Below are 20,340 nucleotides of genomic sequence, written 5' to 3'. Positions count from 1 at the left end.
GTATAATTTGTAGTTCAAAAGTTACTTTAGAAAAGTAATTCGTTACATTCCGGCATGGATCTTAATAATTTTTACACAAGTTGCCTGACCCACGCGTTATTTTAATGTTTTACACCCGTCCGAACCCGATAAATTTTTTTCTGATTCCCAGCTGGCCCGTTAAAATCTTATAAAATGTCAGATCCAGCCTTATTTCCTTATAAAGATTCCGGCACGGAGTGTCATATATTTTTATGTGCCATCACATTAATGTCAATCACGGCTTATATTTTTATGGACAACTTTTAAAATCAAATGTATTCTGAAAGTTGTATTATGTAATTAACTTTATAATTTTTTGTAAATTTACAAAGAAATACGCATATTGTAATTTATTTTGAAATAGTTTATTAATCAAAATATTTTAGTCTATAGATTATTTCATGCATTTCCCAGTAATTTTACTACTTTATCTGATATCTCTGGAGTATCAACAAATACCCTTCTTACATATAGATTTTTCCTATATAATATATGAAACATAACTCTATTTATTACTCCATCCAGAGAATCCTTATCCAAAATCTTTAACATAAATATTTTCAAATCACGCATGTTTCATCTATAAAGCCAAATCTTTTAATAAATAATCTTATATAAGGAAATTTTTTATATCTAAATCAACTAAAAGGTACCGATTAAATTTCAAACGTAGCAATTTTTTTGCATTATATATTTATCTTTTACATATTAAAATTTTTTGGCATAGATTATTGGTAGAATATGAAAAATTGGATACAATAAATTCGTCTCTTCTTATGAAACAAAGAAAATGACTTTGAACAGGATTTTAATAAAATTTTTTATTCTATAAATAATAACGATTTATGTTAATTAATATATAAATTACAAGGCCATTTCCAAACACAACGTTTTTTCAAGGGGAGAAAAAACAAATACAGCCTATATCCTTCCAAATACAACGTTTTTTTAATGCTTGCGATTTTTCCTTTTTTTTAATAGATGTGAGTATATGATAAAAATATTTTTAAATCTATATCGAATCTTTTATTTTAAATAGTTGGCTATTTTATTTTGAAAAATAATTACCTATTTATTTGGAAAATAGATTCGATTTTATATTTATAAAAAATAATAAGCGGATAACTAAGTCAATTCTCCTTCGGCCCGCAAAAATTTTTTTTTAGCAATTTTCATATTTCTCCCACAATTTTTATATTACTCCCACAAAATACCGAATTTCTCCCACAATTTGAGAATTTTGACCTGGCAACCCTGTTATGCACATCTTACATATTTATAGTAAAAATGTATCTTAGAGAAATTGTGTCTGTATGTAGATACATATAAAAAGTATGTTTTACCAACTCTACAATTAGCAATTATTGAAACATAAAATTTGTAAATATCAATTAAGTAAATTTATTATAAATTTTAAACTAAAATAGTTAATGTTTATGAATTTCTGTTTTTTAATTATAAACTATACACATTAAAATATTTTATCAATTTCGTAGATTATTAACCTGCTAGACCTTGTTCGGTCTCGTCGTAATTTAGGATTAAATGTAATAAAATTATCGATAAAAAATTAAAATCATAATTTTACTTCGTCTAGCATTGATTCTTGCGATATGATCAACTAAGCCTAAAATTTATTATTTCAATATATTTGTTCTTTGTCAATTGTGTATAATTACCTACCTAGAATAACCAGACAGGCAATAATATTTGCTAGATATTTCATACTAGATTTTTTTTAAATTAATGATTAAAAAAAAATGAATAAAGTTTATAATAATAAATTCATTTATATATATTATATGCTTTTATATATTTATAATAAAATATTAATTAATTATACATTTATCTTCTACGTATGATATTCTTGGCAAAGATTGTTGGTAGAATTCAAAAATTTGATATACGTATAAAAATGGAAGATTGTAAGAATTTGTATTCATCTTACGATCTTAGTATAAATAGAATATAAGATATTAAATGAAAACCCTACCGAAAATCAAATAATATTACTAAAGCCCGCAAAATGGAATGTATGTGTGTAAGGGGGGGGGGGGGGTCTTACCCTTATATTCTTTTGGACGTGTGGCTAGTGACGCAATTGTTTATAATAAAAAATATTTCATTATTTATTTTGTGTGTTAATAAATTATTAATTTTAAATTTTGCATTTGGTTTTTTTTATAGTTTCCTTCAAACCCAATTATTTTACTGAACTATAATTGTTTTTATTTTCAATATTAAAAACATTTTTCGTAGAATCGTTTATTTAGTGTATTCATTTTATGTAAATTTAAATTTTCAAAACTGGACATCAAACTCTGAATCCACATGAACCCAAACTTAGTTCAGAAATTTTCACTGAACCCAAACTTGAACCATTTTTTATAAGTAGGGTCTACAACTCTGTTTTCAAAGCCCTGGAATTTTTGCCCCATTTTTTTGCGGCCATGAGAATTTAAATATTAATATAACGAAGGAAAAAACAATATCAAATATTAGGTAGAGGAGTTAACAAATTACCATTTGCGATAACCTATTATTTTAGTTAATGCTTTTAAATTTTTTAAGGCATTTTTATAAACACCATTTCTATGTGCCCCAGTCTCCTCGACATATTATATTTCTATTTTATTTTAATGAAAAAATTTATCGGTTAACGAGAGATATCATGATCATGAATTGTTTATATTATGCATATATTTAAATCGTGTGTAATTAAATAGCTTCATTATCATAGCCAATATCATGAAAAGATCTCCTTTGTATGATCATTTTAAATGTACATGATCGATATCAATTTTCAGACTCTTACATTATTTTTTGTTTTCTAGAGCCAACAAATCTTATTACCTCCATAATAGGTTCATTCATTTATACACAATTTGTTTCTTGTCATATCAGAGGTTGGGTATAAGTTCTAGGAATTTTATTCCTTGTATATAAAGATGAATTCAGTTAGATTCTTAAGAATTTTCGTACACCATTGTCAAAGTTTTATGAAATATTGTTGACTATGTAAATTCATAGAAATATGATGTTTTTAAGTTATTAAAGTATCTAGATACTGGTATTTGTTACTAGATACATTATATAAAGTACTTATTTCCAAATATATTTTTGGAGGTAATATACTATGTTCGAGTTGTTTAATTACAAAAATAAACCAGACAAATTTATTATACGTAATGGACTACAACATGGTAAATTTTTAAGATTTTGCTGATGAACTATTTCAAGATTATAATCAGTGAGAACTCTATAAATAATGATATAAATTTTGACACTCATCATATTTCGAATGATTTTATTTTATAAAGTGTTGGGATTTTAGTATATTTAAAGATTATCCCAATATGTTGTTATTCATAAAACATAATACACTTCTACCATCAAGTGCCCCGGTAGAAAATCTTTTTATTGTAGCTAAAAATGTCCAAACAGATAAACGGGGGTGACTTAATGATCCAAATTTTAAGAAGATTCTACTATTAAAATTTAACATTTATTATAATAATTTAATGATATATTTTGTTTACTACAGTGACTATTTATCATTTTATATATTTTGTTCACTACGATGATTATTTATCATTTAATTAAATATTTTATTTACTACAATGATTATTTTGATTTTATACTTCTTTTTTTTTTATATGATAATCATTTTTATTTAAAATTATTATGTTGTTTAATTATATTAAAAAATATATTAGTTATATTATCATACTACATCTCTTCTTTTGAAAATTTGCCAAGAGAGAATTTCTCATTCATATGAATACCTATAGAGCTTTTAAGGAGCATGATGCTTTAGGAATATTTAAGGTGAGGTTTAAACGAAATATTTTTAAAATAAATTTTTTAAGTATTTTAATCAATGATAATAATCCAACCAAACTAGTAATTATTTTTTGCAGAATATTATTAAAACAATAATTCACCGGATTTATTTTATATAATTTGAAATTATGAAATACCGCTTATTCCGAGCCCGATAAAAAACTTTACTGATTTCCCAGCCGGTCCGATAATATCTTACAAAATGTCAGTTCCAGCCTTAATTCTTTATAAAAATTACGGCACGGTGTGTCAAATATTTTTGTCTGCCATTAATGTCTATCACGGCTTATATCTCTATGGTTATCTATTTCTATAACATCTTAAAATACAAAGAAATATGAATGTTATAATTTATTTTAAAATAGTATATTAATCAAAATATTTTATCTTTAGGTTATTTCTTGCGTTTCCCAGTAATTATATTACTTACTTAATTGCCTTATCTGATTGCTCTGGAATATAAACAGATACTCTTCTTACATATCCGAGAAATCATTATCCAAAATCTTTAACATAAAAATTTTCAAATATCACCCATGTTTTAATCTATAAAACCAAATCTTTTAGTAAATAATCTTATAAAAGCAAATTTTTAAGATATTTCTAAATCAAAAAGGTACCGATTAAATTTAAATATTTCATAATGCATAATATTCATTATTATAACTTTTAAAATTATTTATAAAATGTGAAATAAATAGATAAAATATACACTATTTATAAGAAGTCGTGATGGCATAGTGGTGGCTAAACGGATACTACAAATGTTCAAATATTGTACTTCGTTGCATGTTGCACAATTTCACAAAACGTGACAATTTTTCTGGATTATATATTTATCTTTTACTTATTAAATTTTTTTGGCAAAGATTATTGGTGTAATAGAAACAATTGGATTGCAATTTAAATTCTCATCTACTTATGAAACAAAGAAAATGACTTTGAACAGGATTTTAATAAATAAATTTATTCTTTAATACATTTATCTAAAAAAATGAATAATAGCGATTCCTGTTAATTAATTTATAAAATTTTAATTAATTCATAAAATGTACAGGGCCATTGCAAACACAACTTTTTTTTCAAAGGGAGAAAAAAAATACAGCCTAATAGATGGTCTTTCCACAACATTTTTTTATTATATGCGATTTTTTTTAATAGATGTGAGTATATGATAAAAATATTTTAAAATCTTTATCAGAATCTTATAATCTATGATTAATAATGTTTCTTGAAAACAAAAATATATCATTTTTAAGTTTATATTCATTTTATTTAATGACCGCCACATACATAGAAAATATTTTTTTTTTATTCAAATTATTAATATAGCTTTCATAATAAATGAATGTTTAGAATGAAAGCAGGCAAAAAAGGATAAGATATGATTTACAAATATAATGGAAAGTATAAAAATATTAGGGAAAACCGGAATAAAGCGATTGACGGGCTAGCAATGTAACGCAATAATTTTAACTGAGCCTATCCATAAATTTAGTGTGTAGATGTATTTTTATATCTAATTTCTTATATAAGTTCATCTTTTAAAAATTCATTTTATATAATTTGTCAAAATATTTCTTTTAGCAAAATATATTTTTTCTAATAACCTAGAGCGGGCTACCCCACCTCCTCCCCGATCTAGCCCTGTTAAAAAAATTTGAAATGGTATTCAATTCTGCACAAATTTAAGACATTTAAAATTGTGGTCATCCATATTATAACTCAATTTTTTTAAAAAATTATATTGGAAGGATTTAAGTTCAATTTTTGCAGACTTTTGGCCTGATTATATTTTTCCTAAAAATATTTCTAATTAGATAACCCCTTTTTAATTGCTATTTTTCCCTAAAACATTTCATTCATTGTCATAGTTTTAAAAAATTGCGAACTTGTATAGGGGAGAATTGTTAAAAAATTAATCAAAGATGTATGTATTATTTGTAAACAGGATTATAAAAATTTCCATAATTTTGAAGATTGGTTTCAATGTAGAGTATGTAAAGGTTGGGCGCAAGGATCCTGTGCCAAAAAAGATTGTTATTTTATTTGTTATAATTGTAAATAGAACATTATATAAATAAAGAATTATAGTTATATATTAAAATCTGAAAAAATTTTTTTTTGTCTCATAGGAAGCCTAATAAACCCCTTGATTCGACTAGCCCCATCGATGAACCACTAACCACGGGTTTGGGGCTACTAGGTTCAAAAAATTACTTTTACTAAAACTTTTTTAGAGAAAAAAATATTAGATATTTAAAAAATATAACAGCATATATTTATAGATAGATGTTTAAGGTATCGATTGGTATTTTGTAAGATTCTATATGATAATTATTTTCGGAGCTATGATGATTTTGACAAAAATTGCGCCGACTAGCCCTGGTCTCCCCTCCAAGTTTTTTTCGTTTACGATAAAATTTTAATTTTTTATTTTAGAGGATAAAACTAATTGTATCAATTATGTATAGCCACCTCATTGACCTAAAAATAACTAGGGATTTCGTAGTGATCTTTTACAATTTACCGGCGACCATGGATAAAATGGCAAGATCCTTGAGATATTATGGCAATAATAAAATCTAACCTATAAAACACAATATTGGACATATGATATATTTAAAAAGAATTATTCCTCACAATAAGAATGCACAGCATAATGGATCATTTCTGGCACAACTCAAATGTGCCCATTCGGGACATTTGGTACACTTTATTCAGTCTTCGCCTTTTTTTTATTGTAATTAATTTTGCCATACATTACACAATTTTACTTTTTCTTATTTATTTTTATCGTTTTTAGATTTTAATAATTTTTTCCAATGCAATTTAATCCTCTTTTATTTGTCATGTTACCCTTTGACTTTTAGGCTCGGGGATAGAGAATTCGCCTAAATAGCTATAAAAACCATTCTAGATAACCTAGAAATTTTCTACGTATTGGTAAATGTGGCATATAAGTTTTATAAAATTAGAAATAGTATTTATACTTCTAGAGGCAAATAAATACTTTTAAAAAAGGTTGTTGAAAAAGGGCTAAAAAGAATTTTGATCGATATTTTATGAATAAGAAGCCCCCATTACTAAATAAACTAGTAGCATGTAAAGAAATATACCTTTTGACTAAATTTGAAATTAGTCTTAAAAATGAAAAACAGATCGTTTGCCATGTTACCCAAACGGCCGGATAGCCCTGGTCTCACCTACTCATTTTTTTAAAATTTATTGTTTATAGATTGATAGATAACGGAAAGAGTTTAGTAGGATACTTTCCAAAATTGGGGGTCCCCCATGCACATCAGATTACTGTGCTAAGAATCCAAATTAGTAATGATCTAAAAAACGTGGTTTTGATCTATAAATAAAATATTATATCTCAATGTTATCATTAATCAAATCTTTTTTTACAACTTTTAATGAATTAAAAAAAGTTGATTCCTTTCTAATACATTTTTATTAAATTTTACATTATATTTAAAGATGCAAGAATCTTCGGACAAAAGAGAAACCACATACATCAAATGAAGATTCCGACTGGTAGCTGGCGACGGTGGAATCTGGTTGCGGAGATGGTGGAAGATTACTGCTACTTAGCCGTCGGAACCTTGATCGTCCTCTGGAGAAAAGATCTGGCGCCTCAATTCTCTTATATATGCATTTATCGTTTTTAACCAGCCTGGGAAGTGAGCAGTTCTCTCTTCCGGTTTGGTGGTCCATGCGCCGAGGCTTGAATATCTCCATTACTCAAGGTAAGAAGCCTTGAAGAGGGCTGTTGGGTTATAGTTGGCTCTGAAAAAGGTCTTTAAGTATTGGTAGCAATTTTTATATAAATATATAATATACATTATTTTTACTTCTTTCTGTAATTTGTTTTATACATTATTTCGCCATTTTATTATTTTCACCTTTTTTTGATTCATATTATATCAAATTTTTCAGTTTATCAATTACTAATAAATCATCGAGTTCATAACCCATAATGACCAATAGAGAACTGCACGGGCTGTCCGTAGCCCGACCCGACCCGGCCCGACCCGACCTGAAAATAAATAATAATATTAATATCTTAAATAGTCAGTATAATTTATAATATTAATTATAAAATCATATTATTTAATATTTATCACATTTTAGGATTAAAATGTCAATCATATTAACATGTCATGTCATTATTAATTATTATTTTATAAACCTAACAACCGGATACCAAACTATTTTATCACTAAATTGTGTGTTTCCCGTGAATTACAAGATAAGACATATTTTATGTGCTAAAGATAAATTTTATTCATTATTTATTATTTATCTAGCCTATACATTGTCTTTTTTAACATTTGTTTTAAAAAATTTCCATATAAAATTTAAGATTGGGATTTGATTGAACTTATTTCTATAATTTAAATTTCACTACCATAAATGTTAATCATCCTAGAAATTAAAAAATATTATATAAAATTGGTAATGATATTCTAAGTTACATTTATATATAAAATATAATCTTTACTTATTTCGTTTTGGTATTATTATTTTTTTATCTATCTACCTTAATATGAGTTGTAAATTTTCCAGCTAATTTTGGTTGTCAATATTTTAAAATATGGCAGAAAAACAAGATTCTCAAAGAAAATAAGATGTATACTGTGATATGTAAAATTTAAAACATGAATATTAAAAAGAATCTGTATCTGTATCTTTTGTCAAGAAAATGAAAAAGATACAAGATTCTTTTCAGAATTAAGGATCTTAGATACAGATATTAGTATCTTATTAAAAATGTCAAAATATACTGAGTACAAGATATAAAGGGATCTTGTATCATGTATCTTAGATACAAGTATTCGCAGTACTGCCCAACTCTGTTTATTTTAATCTAATTGATTAAAGTCATTTTAAATATTTTTTTTAGATTTTAGACACAGCCATATTAAAAAAATTATCTCAATGGATACAAAATTTAAAAGAATTGGTGAAAAGATTAAGACAAAAGAGTATGAAGTAAGGGAGAATCTTAATGGAAAATCCGATGTATGGAAGAAATTTTAATTTATATATAAAATAAAGAAAAGCTTAATTATGTCATTTGTATTATATGCAAATTTATTTATGTATATAATTCAATAACAACAGATTAGATATTTATACATAAAATATGATCTTATTAAATTATTTTAGGTACAAATCAACTTAAAAGACATAAATGTGTATATACAAATACAAGTACAACAGCAGAGAGTAAAAAGGCACAATTAACAATTGATAGTCTTTTTGGTACTGATCCGAAAAAACTCAAAAGTTGTACAAAATTGAAAAAAGAGTGCCCAAAGGTGCTTACTATTTGTGGACGTGATTTGAGATCATTCGATACAATTCATGGGGAAGGCTTTGTTGATATCGTTTTATAATATTTTTTACAAATTTAATAAAATGCAACTTAATATATATCTTGAATAGATTATGGCGGTCAAATAATCTTTTATTTAAGGTGGCTGAACTGAATAAATACACATAAATTTTTTTTTGATTATTATAATATTAAAACTTAAATTGCAAAATTTTATTCGGGTCGGGCTCGGGTCGGGTTGGACTAAAAAATGTGTGCTCGGGCTCGGGTCGGGCTCGGGTTGCGAAAAAATTACTTTGCAGTTCTCTAATGACCAATGCACCCGGCTAAATTTTGTCATGTACATTTAAAACCTACAAAATTTAGTTGCATAGCATTTTACAAAATATTATAAAATCCCTATTTCGTTATATCATAATATATATATATAATTTAAATAATAGAATGTAAGCTGAAATATGAAAATGTATTTTTATATTGTTAATTTATTAACAAGTAAAGGTGACAAACGCAATATATAATTAGTATAGAACTGATACATGAGGAATATCGTAAAAATAATTATTACAAATATTTTTATGACTGATTTATATAATGTAAATATCATAATATGTATATCTAATTTATAAATGTGTTTAATTTTGGAGAAATATAGAATTACTAGTTAATAATATATATTAGCAAATTCTCTAATTTAAAATATTGGAATGAAATTTATAGTTAAATAAATCTTAATTTCTATTGCAAGTCTTTTTACAAATTTTCAAGGAAGTGAAATTATTTGAGTTCCCTTTGCAACCCCCGTAGATAAATTCTAAACACTTTCTCTTCATAGAGTTGTAATACCACCTTTTAAAAGCAGCTTTACATGGTCCAACATCCTTTGGCAATAGACATATGTCTGTAATTAACAATTTTAAATATAATATAAATAATAAAATCAACAATTTTATATATAATATACATAATATGTAAAACTATATTTTAACACTTCATTTCTTGCTTAGCAAACTTAAATTCCAGGGCTCACAGTGTTGAAGCGTCAAGTTTACTACTAGGGAATCAATCAAAATTTTTTTATTTATTTTTATTTAATCAAACCATAAAAATAATTAAAATATATAAATAAATAGAATTCGTCTTTGTTTTTGAGTAGAATGATCAATTACTGAATTATAGTTATAGCTAGATTTTAATATTAAGTTTTTTTTCAATCAAAATCAAAAATTGATTTACAATTTAAAAAAAATTTTTTTTAATTAAATTTATAATATATTCATTAAAAATGAGTGGAATATCTATAAAATTATGTTATAAATTTCTAAATAAATTTATTCGCTTAAAATAATTTTGTGTATCATATTTATAATTAATGGGCGTCATGGCTAAGCAAGGATTTATAAATTCCTTTGCATGCTAAAAATATTCAATCTTAAACTGATTTCTCTAGATATAAATTGGAAAAAAAATATTATTATATATTTTTTTTTTATTATATTAGTTAATAATTGATAATATATTTATTTATTTATATGCTCATACATACGAGATATTTACAATATTTTTATTTCATAGATAAAAAAGCTTTAAATAAAAGTATATCAAAATGAGTCTTTCCAAAAACATATACAGATACCTCTGAAATAGCATAAAGATATAGATACTTTTTATACAACTCTGATAATCTTAATAAATTTTAAATAATATAATTTTATTAAACATTAATTATTGCTTTTAAAAAAGAAAACATTTTTTATTTTAAAAAAAAGGTATATTAAAAAAATAAGCATTTTTTTTTTATTTACTACCCCAATGCTTATTTTTTAAACGTACAATTACACAATACATTTAAGAATTTTATAGGAAAAATTTCAAGGAAAGCAATACTTCCTTTGCTTCTATGGAAGCTTCGTCACCGCTTCATTGTCATTATATTAATATTTTGTTTAAAACGCCTTCCATATTTTTTTATGCAAGCATTCTAAAATTAGAATAATATTATTAGGCTAATAACCATAAAATCTTACTCTATTAATCGCGAGATTTTTATATTAAAAAATAAAATTAAAAAGGAGGCTAAATAAACTCTTAAGGCTTTCCAAACCACTTAATCTCATTTTAAAATTAAATACACAAGAATATTTAAGTTTTGTCATAAATATAACTTTATTATGCACATCTAAACAAAAAATGTTTTGATATAATTTACTATTAATAAAAATTTATAATAAGAAATAAAATTTTGATGTTAAATTCAAATTGTTTGACAGAATTTTAATTTTTCTTAAAATGCATAAAATTTATACATAAATTAAGTTTTAACTCCTTTTATAAGTAATGTGGTTAAACGGCTCATTTTGAGTCGATTTTTAAAAACGGCTAACTCAATATTTTTATAGGAAAATTATTATGCAAGCCTTAAGATTTGGCTCATGGATGGCACAAATTTTGAACATCTATTAACGAAATCTCGAGGCTTAGACAACATTTTTCTGGATAAAATGCTGAGTTAGCAGTTTCTAAAAATCGGCTCAAATCGAGCCGTTTAACAACACTATTTATAAGTTGAGAAAGTTTTATAAGTAAGAGGGCTAAATATTATTTTGATCATGATGAAAAGAATTAAAAGGGTTAGCTAAATTATATGTTTTTTAAAAAAAATATAATCTAATATTAAATAAATTCCAAATCCCAAACTATAATATAAACAAGGGAAGGAAATTATGGCCCTGCTGATCATTATCACACAAAATATAATATAAATGAAACAATATTATTTTTGATTATGAAAATACAAAAACAATTTATCTTGCAGAGTTGTTATATAGCCGCTACTTTTTTAAAATTATTTAATTTTTTAGCGCGCTACTTTTTTTAAAAGTAGCTAAGTAGCGCGCTACTTCGCTACTTTTAAAAATATAATGAATGTAAGTATAAACATGAAAATTTAAATATAATATCATAATTAATTATAATTTTTATAATTTATTATTTAATTTTGAAATTTAAATATGTTTTCAATTTTTAATTTATATTTTCAATCTGTGTTAATAATCTAAAATGGCATCGTCCATGGATATCCAAATCCTTGAAAGTGATTCAGATATGGAAGATTCAATGGAAGAAAATGTACTTAATAGCTCTAATAACGTTTTTCCATTCCCTAAATTTGAAAAATTTTTTAAAATAAATATTAAAACAAAATCTGGATTCAAATTCATGTGCTTAAAATGTAAAAAAAATATATCATCAAATAAATCGAGTAGCTATAACCTGAAGAAACACCTAAAGGTAAATTGTTATTTTTACATTATAATATTATTTATTTTATTAGACTGTTCACGCCAATTGCTATAAGGAAATAGAGAAACATATAAAAAATTTTGGTATAGGAGAATCTTCATTCAAAAAGACAAATACTATCCAAACCAAATTAACTGATAATAAACATGCCAATATTTCACAAAAATTGGCTGATAAAGTTATTGTTGATTTTATTATTGACACAGTTCAGCCAGTGTCTTTGGTTGATAATCCATCATTTACTCTGATGATTAAAACTTTATCCCCTGGCACAACAGTTTTATGTCGCCAGACACTTATGAATAAAATAGCCGACAACTTCAAAGTGATGAAAGATGCTCTAATAATAGAGTTATCAGATATATCTTATGTATGTACCACGGCAGATAGTTGAACACATAACAGAAGGTAAAAACTTATTTATATTTATAAATTGATCTGATTAAATATTTTTAGAGCTTATTTGGGAATCACAGGCCATTGGTTAGACCCTAGGACTTTAAAAAGAAGATCTGTAGCCTTAGCCCTTAAAAGGATTATAGGATGCCAGACATATGACGTACTTGCAAATAAAATTGACATCCACAAGTCTTTTAGGATTCATAATAAAGTTTGCAAGATGGTTACTGATAATGGGTCTAACTACCTGAAGGCATTTAGGTTATATCACAAATTTATTTATAATATTTATTTTAAGTTATGATTTTTATCAGAATGGAATGGTTATTATTTAATCTATAAAATATTTCGTATTTTAATATTTCACATTATTTACAGAATTTTTATTAACTAAATACACACATATTTTAGTAATATTATGATTATCATAATTTATATCAAATTATAAATAAAATTAGTGAAATTAATTAATAAAATATAAAACAGAGGTGGATTATTTCATTAATTTTTATTGTAAAGTGTCATTTAGCTAATCTAACATTTAATAAGATATGGTGACAGAGTTGGGTAGGTCCTCCAGAAAAAGAATCTAGATACAGATACAGATTCTTTTAAAAAAAATGAATCTTAGATACGATACTAGTATCTTTTTCAAATAATCAAAAAGACAAGATAAAAGATTCTTGTATCTTTTACTAAATTAGAGTAACTTAAATACAAGATACTTTTAAATTATCATTACCAATTAAATTAGAATAGTTTATAAAATACAGTTTTTATTATTTATTTGTGAAGAACATAGCATACACATATAAGAATGAATATTTGCAATAATTAATAAAATATTTATTGATGAATTAATCATAATAACCAGGGATTAATAATACTAATTTTTGCCCTTTAATAGCTTAAACAGGGAAGGGAGAGTAGTATATTTAATTGAAGTTAAAAATGTGCAAATAAGAAAAAAAATTAAATCAAATGATTTATTAGAATTTGCAGGTTATTTTCTGTGTTGTTTTAAATATAGCTTATATTAGGAGTATATGGAAAACATCAACGCGATAGGCTAATGGCTAAGGCTAAGCTGAATAATCTTACTCCAACAAATATAGATTGCCGAGTATCTACCACGAAGACATCCTCAAATAATTTTTTTGAAATTAAAGATGATTTAATAGAAAATCCAATTGATCTTTTTTTTCAATCAAAAAATATTGAAATGAATATTTTTGATAATTTTTAATATATTAAAAATTTATATATAAAATTTAATACCCCCTTGCCCTCAAGTGCTAGTGTCGAGAGATTATTTAGTAAAGCAAAGCTTATACTTTCTGATCGTCGTTCTAGACTTGGGGATGATAATATTGAAATGATATTATTATTAAAATGCAACAAATTAAAATAAATATTTATTTATAATGCTTATTTTTTTATAATCTAAACTAACTATATTTTTATATTTATAAATGTTGATTTTTATATATTATTTATTATACATTTACATTATAAGCAAAAAAAAATAAAAAAAATTTATTTCATTTGTTTCTAAATTTTTTTTTATAAAAAGTAGCTTAAAAGTAGCTAAAGCTACTTTTGAAAAAAGTAGCTAATAGCGCTCTACTTTTTTTCACAAATAGCGAAAGCGGTAGCGCGCTACTTTTTTTGACAAATAGCTATTACGGTAGCGCGCTACTTTTAAAATAGCGTTTAACAACTCTGTTATCTTGGCATTAATACAAAGGTTCAACTTTGCATATCGAACACTGTTTTTAAATTTCATTTATTTTAGTTCTAGGATAGTGGCACAAATAAAAATAATATCATTTAATGATTTAGGCTATGACATGGTATAAAATAAGAACTGTTTCTTTATAGTGGTCAAAAAATCCAACACTCATACCAAATTGATATAGAATAAAAAATAGTTATAGGAATAATGTGAAATCGAATATGGGACCCATTGAATCAGCTAATATTCTAAGCTATTTATGCGTGATTGGTAGACTAGAAAATATTTATTCTGGAACTACAATTTCTTAAATCTCCAATAAAATTTAAAATATTTAATATATAAAGATATTTACTTTTAAAAAAAGAGATATTCTAAGGTTCAATTAAAATAAAGTTGTGATTTAACAAAAAAAAACACCAGATGAGATATAATTACTAGAGGAAGAAAAACCATCAACTATATAAAAAAAATGAATTTACCTTCAACAGGAGGAGATGCCGAACTGCACGCTATCGAGGATACTGAGAAATAGTTATAACCTAAATTTTTATAATATATTTATTTTTAAATATTCTATTATACATATTACCTCCTAGTATAATCAGACAAGCAATAAAATATGTCACAAACTTCATGTTTGATTTTTATTTTAAATAAAAATATATAAAAAATTTTAATCTTTAATTTAATGTTTATATATGATGATTTTAATTATATCTTACTGAATTTTTGGCAAGAATTTTTTTATTACCTTTTTTTAGATCCGGAGTTTTTAAATATATAGGATGTTTTATTTAATACTAACGGCAATATTAAATACATATTTTTTTAAAAAATTTAAAAAAATTGGACACAACTCAATCATTTATAATAAGAGAATCACTTAAAGAGAACAAATTTCTTCTATAATTAATGTAAAAATTTGGCTTCTAAATAATAATAACAATATGAAATCAATAGAAAGGACAGAAAAATTATTCGAGCTATTATAAAATTTATCTATATTTGGTAATTATTATCCCAATCTAAACTAACTAATATCTCAAAAGATAATCGTTTTTTTTTTAAAAAAATAATTTTTTATTACTTATTAATAATATTAGTCAGAAAATATAATTAAATATTCAGAAGAATGCTCTGTCAATTTAAAAATGTTAATTTAAATTTTTAAAATTGCTCAATAGCTTATTATGGATAATCATAAAATAAAATGAAAAGCTAGAATAAGTTATAAAGTTTTCAGATTATTAGATAAAATATAGCCTAAAAAATTCGTACTTTTTTTCTAAAATAAAAGAACATATAAAATCTTATAAATATCGTTCAGCAGGTAGTTACAGTTTTTGAAAGATAATGACAAAAGCAAGTAGTTAATTTTCAAACTATTTTTTAAATTAAGTTGAATTATTTTATATATTTTGGTCATTATCATTATATGAAGATTTTCCAAATTTAAAATTACTAATATAATGTCTCATTTACACTAATCCTGCATGTTTAACGTTTGTTTAGTCTAGAAAGCTTATTTTTGATGAAAAATACCTTTTAGCCATGAAATATATTATTTCTACACAATATTTCTTCGCTTATAAGTCAAATTTTATTTTTATAAGTACGAGAACTTATACCCTTTTGCTCGATTTAATTTGGTGCAAAAATTGGTTCAATTAATTATTGATAGCTTTTGCATTATAAAATTATAGTTGGAATTAGGTTAGCATATTGTAAATTAATATATGTAAAAATTTTTAATGATTTATACATTAGAAAGATGAATATATTTTTAGTTTTAATAAAATGGGAAAGACGGGAAAATTTATTGGAGTTAATGAAAGAATATGATATGATGGTGGAAGATGCAGTAATGTTCATGGTGAAAGTATTTGAAAGGTGTATATTAAAAATTTAATAAATTAATAATATCTATTTTAAAAGGCATTTATTTTCAACCAAGAGAAAGCTTGTTAAAACGAACCTAATTTTTATTTGTGCAATATCATAATATGCCAAGCTACTTTCTTTAATCTAATCATATGATCTTTCTATACTTTCTCTATATCCGTAGATGTTAGATAGTTAATCGTTACATCTCTCCCCCACCTCCTTTGCCCAATCCAAAACATCCTCGTGCAATCGCAAACCTTGAATGGACTCAAATGGCATTAAACGTTGACCGGTCCTCGAGGATCTTTATATTTCTTTGACAGACACACGATTATCATACCCATTCTACACCTATTTGGCACCAATACATGTGGACAGTCCAAGAGACAAAAAACGCTGAATGTTCTAGAACAATCCGCTATCGCTTCAACTAACATGGGGTCAATGTAATCACCACCAATTTACTTTGATCCTAAATACTCCTCCTTATTATCATTAACTGAGTAGTCATCATCACGTGTCCATATCGATGGGCATCATCGATAGACTTTCCTCTTTTTAATTTGAATCTGCTGGACACCTACCTTAGAGTATTTTTAATGGCATCGAATCTAATTTTTATACTAGTAGCCCAATCTTTAATCTAGGCAACTATCCTAGGACATCTTTGATGGACCACATCGAATCCAATTTTTCTCATTGAGAGTGGTAACATTATGGTCTAACCCATAGCTCTACTCATCCTCTAATACCTAAATCTTACCATGGTGATTATGGTTTCTAGCCCAAAGCCTCATCGTAATTATATTTATTTTTTTCTCTTTAGCTTTCACCTTTTTTGGTGGTAAGCTACTTCAACATCTCTCTCCACTTTATGTTATTCATACAATCTCTTTTATCTAATTTATACTTATTCATATTGGCTCTAACTTTATGGCCCCATTGAAGTTTTGGCCTTCCTCTTTTACGTTTGCCCATCACTTCCAAACTCTCAACCTTATTTCCTATGTAGTTCATAGGCCTTCTCATTGTGTGCCCATACCACCTAAGTCTGTTTACCATTAACTTAGTCTTAATGGGCATTACCTTTAAACTACTTAGTATTCTTGTACTGTGCACTTTATCCTTTCTTGTTACCGCAGAATCATCCTCAGCATTCTCATCTCCATAGTTTGTGGACTTCTCTCGTCTGATTCTTTGGTTGGCCATGTTTCCGAACTATATAGAATAGTTGATTGTACTATGGAACTGTAAATTTTTCCCTTTAATTTGTGTGGGATTCTTTTGTCAAATAGCACTCCAGATAAAGTTCTCCACTTTAACCACCCTTGATTAATTTTACTCTTTATCTCTTTTTCTATTGTGCCGTTTGTTTGTATAGTAGAGCCCAAATATTTGCAGCTTTCAATTGCCGATATCTGCCATTCATTTATATCAATACTCTTTGTTTCATCTCCTCCCATCACCATATACTCCGTCTTTTCTCTAATTACTTTTAGTCCGTGCTTTTCTAGAATATTTATTCAACTCACTAATCTTTCTTCCATTTCATCCTTGGATTTGGCAAGTATCACAATATCATCTGCAAATATCATATTCCACGGGACTGTTTAAAGTATAAACTGTGCTAATACATCTATTACTGTAGTGAAGAGAAGTGGGATGAGAGCCGACCCTTGATGAACTCCTTCAGCTATTGAAGTACCTTGTGCTACGTACCATTGTTGTATGGCCCATATACATATCCTGTATTATTCTTATATATTTTTCAGGAATCCTTTTGTGGCATAGCACCCACCAGATAAGTTTTCTTGGGATTCTACTGAAGGCTTTTTCTAGATCGAGAAAGATCATGTGTAGCTTTTTGTTCTTTTCCCTGTATTTTTCACTCATTTGCCTAATTGCGTGGACAGCATCAGTTGTTGATCTTCCAGGCATAAAGCCAAACTGAGTCTCTCCTATTTGAATTATGTCTCTTAATCTTTTTTCTATTATTTTTTAGTATAGTTTTAGACAGTGTGACATTAGTTTTATGCCACTGTAATTTTGAAAATTGTGTGGATCCCCTTTATTTTTGAAGATAGGAACTAAATAGCTCTGCCTCCATTTTTGGGTAACCTTTTCATTTCCAAGTATTTTATTGTACAGATTTGTGAGGAGATGTATTCCACCATCTCCTCCTAGTGCTTTAGCTTTCTATTGGAATATCGTCTGGACCCCTAGCATTGTTGTTTTTCATATATGAGGAATCTATTGTTTCAATGTTTGCATTGATTGCAAAGGCATCTGTCATTGTTTTTAATTTGCCCCATTTGATGCATGGTTCCAGTTTTATCTTGTTTTGAATGGATTTATTTGAGATGTGTAAATCCATGACTAGTAGCTTGTGTTGCGCGATGATATCTTCTCCTGGGATGACTTTGCAGTCTATTACATCTTTTAATCTTCTGCGAGAGATTAGCATGTAATCTATCTGTGTTTTCCTTGTATCACTTTCATATGTTATTAGATGACTGTCTTTTTTCCTATAGTAGGTGTTGGTTAAGGCAAGGTAGAAGGCTTGCGCAATTTTCAGTACATGCTCTCCTTCATCATTTCTTACTCCATATCCAAAACCACCATGATGCCTTTTATAGCTATCTCTTGCTTTCCCCACATGCGCATTTAAGTCACCACCAATTATGACTAGTCCTTAGGGAGTTCCATTACAGCTTCATCAAGCATAGCTCTAAAGTCATCTTTCTCTTCTTCCTTGAACCCGTTTGAGGAGCATATACTGAAAGGATGTGTAGTATTGATTGACCAATGCAGAGTTTTATCTTCATTAGTCTATCAGAGATCCTGTTGACTTCTACTACTGAGGAGGTTAGATCTTGACTGAGGATGATGCCGACACCGTTCCTATTGCTAACAATTCCATTATAGTACAATTTATACCCATATCCAATCATCAAAGTCTTCTGTCCCTTCCATTTCGTTTCTTGTATGCACGCTATATCAACTTTTATCTTGTTCAACATTGATGCCAATACTCTCGTCTTACCTTTAAGCGTCCCAATATTCAAACTTGCAAATCTTGTCTTCTTTGCTTTGACCTTTACTTTACTTTTCACAGGATGGAGGTCTACACCCTGCGCGTCACTTGGAGGGAACGCCCTAGCTTTCATATTCATGTTTCCATTTGTTTCCTTCATTTTGTTTATTGGACAGGTATCCTTAGCACCCGGCTGTTCAGACCTGTCGGTGACCGGGGTGTCATCTCTAAGCTCCGAAATTTATCTTACCATATGTCTTTACACATCAGTCATCGAAGAAAAACTTGAAAGTTTTTATGCTCCTTACCAGGATTGAACCTGCGTCCTTCTTCGCCTTCTGTTTTTAAGCATACATCTAACCCATTAGGCCACCCCAGCGATCCTCATCGTAATTATATAATTATGTCTAAATTAGCCAGGTTCTTTTATCAGCATCCATTTTGACAATATCTTTTTTATTTACCATCGATCATTAATCATATTACATAAACCAATCTCCATGTAATTGTGATTCTAAATATAGCAGAATGTTAGCTAAAAATGTATTTTTATTTTGCTAATATGTGAATATTAAGAAATAATGAGTGCAATACAGATATTTGTATTTTTTTTATAATTAGTCTGGTAATGTAATTGTAATAATCATATTTCATTTAATATATGAGTTTACATTAAGGAAAAATAACTAATTATATATTAATAATAAAACTGCATATATCAAGTGAATGGTGCAACATTGATAGCAGCCATTTACAAGATAGAACACATATACT

At 26.6% G+C, this 20,340-nt stretch overlaps 1 protein-coding gene across 1 annotated transcript; it reads right to left on the bottom strand.

Moving 5' to 3' along the window:
* Positions 1–9,675: 9,675 nt before the first annotated feature.
* LOC135929570 (kappaPI-actitoxin-Avd3c-like) lies at positions 9,676–15,339 on the bottom strand. Its single transcript, XM_065466218.1, has 3 exons — positions 15,238–15,339; positions 15,128–15,187; positions 9,676–10,109 (listed from the first exon to the last, which is right to left on the bottom strand). The coding sequence occupies exons 1-3, from the start codon at positions 15,281–15,283 to the stop codon at positions 9,940–9,942; spliced, it is 276 nt and encodes a 91-aa protein (XP_065322290.1). The 5' UTR covers positions 15,284–15,339; the 3' UTR covers positions 9,676–9,939.
* Positions 15,340–20,340: the final 5,001 nt, after the last annotated feature.

The sequence above is a fragment of the Gordionus sp. m RMFG-2023 genome, chromosome 5 (assembly GCF_954871325.1).
Source record: "Gordionus sp. m RMFG-2023 chromosome 5, tfGorSpeb1-WG-v2, whole genome shotgun sequence".
In the NCBI taxonomy this organism is placed as follows: domain Eukaryota; kingdom Metazoa; phylum Nematomorpha; class Gordioida; order Chordodea; family Parachordodidae; genus Gordionus; species Gordionus sp. m RMFG-2023.
Note: the sequence above shows the minus strand (reverse complement) of the source record. Positions and strands in the feature narration are given on the sequence as shown.